Below are 8,140 nucleotides of genomic sequence, written 5' to 3' on the forward strand. Positions count from 1 at the left end.
AGAAGGCCTCTGATTCTATAGCCTTCAGGGTCTCAGATGACATCGTGTGTGTGTATGAGTGTGTGTGTGTGTGAGTGTGTGTATGAGTGTGTGTGTGTATGTGTGTGTGAGTGTGTGTATGAGTGTGTGTGAGTGTGTGTGTATGTGTGTGTATGTGTGTATGAGTGTGTGGTGAGTGTGTATGTGTGTGTGTGAGTGTGTGTGTGTGAGTGTGTGTATGTGTGTATGAGTGTGTGTGTGAGAGTGTGTGTGAGTGTGTGTATGTGTGTGTGTATGAGTGTGTGTGTGAGTGTGTGTATGAGTGTGTGTGAGTGTGTGGTGAATGTGTGTGTATGAGTGTGTGTGAGTGTGTGTATGTGTGTATGAGTGTGTGTGTGAGTGTGAGTGTGTGTATGAGTGTGTGTGAGTGTGTATGAGTGTGTGTATGAGTGTGTGTGAGTGTGTATGAGTGTGTGTATGAGTGTGTGTGTGTATGTGTGTGTGTATGTGTGTGGTGAGTGTGTGTGTGTATGTGTGTGTGTGTGTGTGTGCGTTGGGGGACAGCATGGGCAGCTGGCAGGGAAAGGGGCAGGGAAGTCAGCACTGAAGCTGCCCTTGGTATCCTAGCTGCTGAGGACCTTCCAGAGCCCACTTTCTGCACAGTGCTGGGCCACTGAGGGTCTGGGTTTGAGGTTGAGCTGGAGCCTAAGGAGGAGGGAAAGAGGGTTTGCCCTGGAGAAACGGAGACTGTTGGGCTTTGCTGGGAGCCAGGACACCTGGCTACAAGTGTTATCACTGAGTCTGGGTCACCTCGGGTGTGACATGGGAGCCCGCTGCCCGAGCCTGACTCGCAGGGGCCTTTCAGAAGGCAACCCTGGAGAGAGGCAGGAGCAAGTGGCAGTGTACCTACTGTGTGTCCCTACTATGTGCCAGGGTTAGGGATAGATGCTTTGAGTTCATCACATCCTCACAGCTGCAAAGCTTGAAAGGACCTAGCCTGGGATTTAGAAGAAGGTTTCTTTGGGACCGAAGCCTGTTTTGTTTTTTCTGCTACTGAATGAGTATAAGGTGATAGTGTGTCCATAACACAGATGGGAGAACTGAGGCCCAGAACATCACGTGTCTAATAAGGAGACTGATGTCTAGCTGTCTACCAGAGAGACTGACTGCCTCTGGGGAAGCCAGAGGAGAGCAACTGGGATTTGTTCATCCTAGTGTTCTAGGATTCGATTGGCTTAGATTAGATAGCTCAGTGTCTGAATCCTGTAGACACTCAAATTGAGCAAAATGCTCCCCCAGGCCCTGGGGTGAGGTTTGGTCATGGGGAACCTGGCTCATAGCTGGTGATTGGGTCTCCGGTGATGCTGCTGAGATTCACATGGCAAAGCAAGGTGGCAGGGAGGATTGCTTAGAATCAAGCCCTACGCTCCACCCAGGTCTTAGAGGTAAAAGCTGGAGCTGAGCTGCTGCCCTTGGTAGCGGAGGGACCTGCCATCTGCATTTACTCTTCTGGGCCTCAGTTTCTTCTGTGACTCGAGGGCAGGGATAAGGCAGGGCTGAATGATATCACCCCCATGAGGTCTCAGGCCCAGCAGAGTCTGCCTGCACGAGAAGGACTTGGGAAACAATAGTCAACGCTTCCTTATATACTATTATTACCATTATTTCTGTGTCCCCTTCCCTGCTTTGCAGTGCGGAAACAGGAAATTATAAAAGTGACAGAGCAGCTGATTGAAGCCATAAGCAATGGAGATTTTGAGTCCTACACGTGAGTCAGCTGGGCTCATTCTGCATGTTCTGTCTGAATGGCGTTCAGGGGGTACTGATGGCTAACTTTGGGGGTCTTCTTTGCTGACCCTTGTGTAACTGGCTCTGCATGCGCTGTGAATAAGACTAAAGTCACATTTCTGTTCTGCGCTCAGACTTTGTGCTTCTATCGAGCTTTCTGCTCACAACTGTTCTTCAGATCCAGTCCTCCCCTCCTGTTCCCCCTAGCAGCTCAATCCCTGGAGGACCCTCAACTCAACTTCGATTCCTTCCCATCCCAGTATGGGAAGGAGGGGAGACAGACAGGTCACTCCTCGGGCCTGCCTAGTGGACCTGGGTCTCACCCTGCACCTTCTCCAGCTTCGGAGCTCAGCTGGGCACAGGAGCAGACGAGGACCCAGAAAGTTGTAGTTTCAGTGAGAAATCAGGAGAAAAAGTATCTCAAATCAGTACCTTAAGTCCTCGGAAGAGTAAGGCAACTGGCGTGCAAATAGCAGAAAAATGAAGTTGGTAGTTGGAGACTTCTCTCCTACACCTGTGCCCGCTCGCAGTGCTGTGTTCCACCGGCTTGGCTGCAGCGCCCCCTGATGGTCACTCATCACCTTTTCTGGTTTGGCCTAGAAGCGGGCGGTCAGTAGACCCCAGGGAGAAGGCATTATTCTGGTTTTAGGCCTTGGCATGTGGGCCAGTCCTGACAAGACCTGGGCCTCGTGATCCCATCTATGCAGCTTGGTAGACACAGGCTAGAGGACCCTTACTTGTTGGGTTAAGGTAAGATGGCCAGGAGGCAGGGCTCTGGGGCAGCAGATCTGCAGTCTGCCTCCCAAAAGCTTGGTAGGCCCCGTGCATTCTAGCCATGGGAGGGTTTTAGCTACTGTAGCTGGCAAAGCCTAGAGATTCACTGGTTCTCTTGAGAGGAGCAAGGCCCTTGGAAGATGCACGTGTAACCCTGTGGTTGGCATGTCCTATGCAAATGTGGGTGCATGCACTTGTACATGTGTGTGCACGGTCATGACTGTGTGCACCAGGAGTGTGCACAGATGTGTGCTGGGGTGTGGCATAAAAGCATGGGAGTTCTAGCAAAGCTAAGTTGGGATGTATCCTGCTGATGGCTTTGAAAAAGCACAGTCAGGGAGCCAGAGAAACTGAGGTGGGCCTAAGCCTCCTGTGCCATTTCTGAGGACCTCTCCCACCTCTATAACGCTACTTCCTCAGAAATTGTAGCCTGCTGTAGGTTCTTACCCTGGCTACGATCTCTCAGGCTCATGGTACCCTAGAGCCCAGCCCTTGCATCTATGAAAAAGCCCCTTCCTCTCACAGAGCCCTGAGTTTGCCATAGATAACGACTCAATTAGAGCAGAGAGTTCTGAGACCCTAAACTTTAGGAGACAGGAATACCCAGACAGCAAACAGAGTTTCTACAGGGAGGCTCTGCCCTCTGCCTGTCAGCACTCACACCCCACACCTTTAGAGGAGTCTGGATCGGAAATGGTCCTGAACACCCCCAATTCGCTTGAGCACAGCCCCTAATCCTTGGCTTAATACACCTATAGAATTTGGGGTCCTGAGTAGAGAAGCAAGTTGCATGGGGCCACCCTGTAAAGCTTTTGTCCAGCTCAGATGTTGCTGAGCTTGACAACCTCATTGTGGTGTCTCTAGTTCCACTCTTGGTCGAGGGCTTGGCCTGTCCAGAGGCATTTCCTGTCCCTGGCTTCATTGCCCGGGACACAAACAACCCAGTAAATCTAGGCTTGGGGAAATAATTTGCTTCCTTCTCCTGCCTGCCTGTCACAGTCATCCCTCTAGGTACTCACCTGGCTTGGGGAATAAAAGAGATTCTTGTGGAAAGGAAAAAGGCAATTCCACCCCCAAAACACTCCTCTGGAGCCACTGACTTGAGTCAAGACACAAGATAGCTTAGAGAGCAGGCTTCCACTCATCCCTGCAGGCACCTGTACTGCACATATGATCCCACATGCCCAGGCCGGCACTCTTGCTTCAAGAGATGAAACTGCATACTTAGGATCTCATAGGAAGTGGCAGAGCCAAGTCCTGAACCTGTGCTTCTGGATCTAGCGGGCACCAGCAAGTCAGCATCATCCTGTACTTGACAGGGTGCAAAGCTTTTTCCCCACCAACCTCCTCCATCCTTGAGGCAGGCCTGACTGTTCTCTCTCGTGGGCTCACCCTCTATGGGTGCAGTTACAAGCCACCCAGTCCTGTCTTTCCTCTGGCTTCCTTTCCCCCAGGAAGATGTGTGACCCGGGAATGACGGCCTTCGAACCCGAGGCCCTGGGCAACCTGGTGGAGGGCCTGGACTTCCATCGATTCTATTTTGAAAACCGTGAGCAACCCCTTCTCTCTGGGTACCTGTTGTCTGCTCTCTGTTCCATGTCCTGCCAATGGCACAGCAGAGTGACGGGCAAGTCCCCAGGGGTAGCTCAGGAGCCAATGAAGAAGAAGATCCCATGTGCACAGGGGTTGGTACCTTCTTGGTTCCTTCTTTTAACTCTGGCTCATCAGCTGCCAACCAGGCTTCCACAGCGCCTCCTGAGATGGAGGCTGAGGCAGGGCAGGCAGGTGGGTCCCCCCCCGAAACGGGATAGATCTGATCATTTCTTCCAGGTTCAAACTCACGAACCTCCTGCTTTCGACTTATGAGTGCTGTGATTACAGGAGAAGGCCACCACATCTGGCTCTTACTCTCTTTTTATAGACAATGGAGCCTTCCTACTGGCTCACACCACAAACTGAAGTCATCTGGATGCCTGGACCATCCCCATCTGCCCAGCAGGTCACTAGCTGGCTCCTGGGTTGTTACACACTTCCTTACATAGGCGGGCAGTTTGGGAAAGCGTGGGACAGCAAGTTCACTCTGCGGTGCCCCTGCTGTGTGTCTAGATCTCTGTTTTGCATGTCTGTCCTTCCTGTGTCTCTCCTCTGCAGGAGAGACCTCAGTAGCTTTGTAACCCATGGCTGTCAGGGTGTCAAGGCTCGGCCTAATAGAGAGTGCCTTTTGCCTGTCTGTGTCTCACTCAGGCCAAGGTACACTGGCTAGAATTCACTTAGGATTTGGAGGAAGGAGCTGAGAGGTATAGGCAGGACCCACAGATGAAGGGCACACACCACTGGGCTACGTACCATGATTTCAGGTGATACTGACGCCACTTCCAACATAGGCTCACACGGTGAGAGAGCTACTCCAGTTTAATCCTCTTTGAATACTCTGACCTCATTAAAGGGAAAGGGCAAGTTGAGTGTCCACACTTTCTAATTTCTCTCTTAATCAACGTCCCAAAGATTATATCACTTTATTTTCTACACTTATTATTAACTTTTCATTCTGTGATACTGATTGTCCATAAGTGATTGCATTAGAAAGTTTTCTTTTGTGTGTGTGTTTGTGCACCAGTTCTGGGGCTTGAACTCAGGGCTTGGGCACTGTCCTAAGTGGTAGGCTAGTGCTCTACTAGTTAAGCCACAGCTCCACTTCCAGCACTGTTACAGTTTATTGGAGATAAGAGTCTCATAGAGTTTCCTGCCTGGGCTGGCTTTGAACCTTGCTTCTCAGATCGTTGCCTCCTGAGTAGCTAGGATTACAGGTATGAGCCACCAGCACCTGACTTAGAAACTTTTCTTTTACACTTAGCATTCAATTATTAGTAGAATGAGTCAATCAGGGACATATTTTCATAACAGAACTTCAGGTGGCACTTGTATGGTGAAAATAATGAAGGTGGTACCTCTGTGACTGAAGATCCAGTTTGACTCTGTCACTCAGAAGGGAAACTGAGGCTCAGAGAGAGGATGTGACTTGTCCAAAAGAATCCAGACAGCCAGTGGCAGAACCCAGCCCTAATGCACTCCCACACCCTTCAGTTGTGGGGGTGACCTGCCCAGTCTGTCCCCACTGGGGCAAGCACCCTAGGGACTAACACCCTACACTTGATCTGCACCTCTCTGGCTTAACTGTATATGGTACAGAGACTCCAGGGAACTCCCAAATTTTTTTAAAGAAAGGCTGTGAATATTAAAAAAAAAAGCTATAAGTTCTTAAGGAATCAAACTGATTCACTATAACTAGCAATGGTGATTGAATTCTCACACGGAGAGACCACCTGCAGGTCACTATGGCTGCCTCTGCCCTCTGGTGGAGGGGGAACTGGTTTTCCAGTTTAAATCCTCCAATAAACCCTCCAATCCCCTTCACCCCAAGCATCAGGTCAAAGCTCAACTCCAAAGCTATAGATGACCACAAGCACTAAACACAGGTCAAAGCTCAACTCCAAAGGTATAGATGACCACAAGCACTAAACACAGACCCCCCACACACACACAGCCTGCCTCAGGTAGTGACCCCATTCTAGCACTGGCTCCTGGACTCCCTAGTCACCTCCAAGGCAGGAGACAAGACCCAGAGGAAGCGCTCACTCTGAACAGAGCATTCCTTCCCAGCTGCCACTTCTTCAGAGGGCCTGACCCCACCCATCTTCTGCCCTGTCCTTGAGGGTGGACCCTGAAAGCCACTCATCTTGTAGAGAGACATGGAATTGATGTGGCATCCTGGAGGATTCCAGCCCTTAACAATACCCAGTGAGGCCTATGCTCCCATGCAATGCTAAGCTGGTTGTTTCTTCTGATTGCTCTGGGATGCCCTAATCCAGTTCCACCAAGAGCACGACTTCTTTTAGGTTTCATTGCATTTCTTTCAGAAAATGGACACAACTTAAATAAGCCAAGTCAGATGTCTTCTCTGGGCCTCAGTTTCCAGATCCAGCTAAACAGATGCATTGAAATAGGTGGACTTGTGTGTCTCCAGCCCTGTTTGCTATCAGGGACAGTTATGAAAGTCTCCTTGCATTTTATAGGAGGGCTACTTGGTGACCTTTGACCTCCAAGGTTATTCCCAAGGCTTTGGAATGAAAGGTCAACATTCTACAAGTCTGACTGCCCAGAATTCTAAGCCTGTTATCCTGTTTGTCTAAGACTTAGGATTTTGATTGCTTATCCCAAGCTGGGGAATAGCATGATTCGAATATTAGAATGTATATTACTGGATGCCTTCTTCAGTCCAGAGGATAAAAATATATATTTGACTTTTTTCAGGTAATAAGTGGCTCACATCAGAATCAGGGAGTTGAGGAAGGGAAGGGTGGAGGTGAGACCTGCACTTTAAGTAAGCTATCTACAGGATCCGACACTTAAAGGGAAGGCTTCAGCTCCAGTTAGAGATAAGAAGTCTAACTCTTACCTGCCTAGGTCATTTGTTGTCTCCTGTGCTTTTGTTTTCTATCTTGATGATTGGGTTTCTGGAACCACGGTTAACATAGAATTAATAATAAAAAGGGAAGATTCATTGTTTATATAATGGGAGCAGTTTCAGGGAATTTGATCAGTTCTGTCACGGTTACAAGATCTATGAACTTCCCTCTCACTCCCTGAGCACAAACAGCATCCTAAAAGCTAACAGTCCTATGCCTACTGTTCTAATATTCCCCAGGTTTCTAGCTTCTGGTCTGTCACCAGTAGAGTTGACAGGTGAGGCAGGGGCCCTGGGCCATGTCTGAACTACCCATGTCTCATGTGCACTTAAGGATGTATTACATTTGAGTCATCTTCCTAGCAAAAAAAAAAAATGAAGAATGCTCACATTAAGACTCTGATGCCAAGATTTGCTTGAGAAACCCAGTGGAATGGGTCTCATTTATTCGCGTAATCGCTAAGTCCAGGCAGAAGCTGTGGGCGAGGAGTTCTCTTCACCACCCTCCGTATCATAAGGAGCCAGGGAATGAATAGTCTAGCGTCTTAGAGCCAGGCCTGCCTCCTTGTTTACATACCTGGGATCTGGGTTTGAGACACACCTAGTCCACCCGGGACTATACACATCTTGGCCCCATATTTATATCCGTCTAAGAGGCTTTGGTTTTAAAGTGTGAAAGGCTGGGCCTGTCTGAAATATCCATTATGGCTCAGCTGGGACTTCATGTCCCCATTACCAGCAGTTCTACCTTGGCTCCCAGGTAGCTGAGTCTCCTGTGAGGAGCAACCTGGGGAGCCCACCCCCCTCCAACTGCATCTCCTCTGCCCCTCCCACCCGCCTCCAGTGTGGTCCCGGAACAGCAAGCCTGTGCACACCACCATCCTGAACCCCCACATCCACCTGATGGGTGACGAGTCGGCCTGTATCGCCTACATCCGCATCACGCAGTACCTGGACGCAGGCGGCATCCCGCGCACCGCGCAGTCGGAGGAGACCCGCGTCTGGCACCGCCGGGATGGCAAATGGCAGATCGTCCACTTCCACAGATCCGGGGCGCCCTCGGTCCTGCCCCAGTAAGAGTCCCTCCCGCCCGCCTGACCCCCGGGGCACACGGGAAGGCTGCGGTGGACGGGC

General features: G+C 50.2%; 1 protein-coding gene across 2 annotated transcripts in view; it reads left to right on the forward strand.

Moving 5' to 3' along the window:
- Positions 1–8,089, forward strand: part of Camk2a (calcium/calmodulin-dependent protein kinase II alpha) — a 65,120-nt gene extending 57,031 nt beyond the window's left edge. Inside the window, exons 16-18 of one of the 2 annotated variants that reach the window (XM_013025509.1) lie at positions 1,672–1,747; positions 3,996–4,090; positions 7,851–8,084. In XM_013025509.1, coding sequence (XP_012880963.1) covers positions 1,672–1,747; positions 3,996–4,090; positions 7,851–8,083 — 404 coding nt within the window. In that variant the 3' untranslated portion in view covers position 8,084. Of the gene's footprint in view, positions 1–1,671; positions 1,748–3,995; positions 4,091–7,850 lie in introns of both variants that reach the window. The other variant, XM_013025510.1, reaches the window with a different exon arrangement.
- Positions 8,090–8,140: the final 51 nt, after the last annotated feature.

Source organism: Dipodomys ordii, unplaced genomic scaffold (assembly GCF_000151885.1).
Source record: "Dipodomys ordii isolate 6190 unplaced genomic scaffold, Dord_2.0 Scaffold85, whole genome shotgun sequence".
In the NCBI taxonomy this organism is placed as follows: domain Eukaryota; kingdom Metazoa; phylum Chordata; class Mammalia; order Rodentia; family Heteromyidae; genus Dipodomys; species Dipodomys ordii.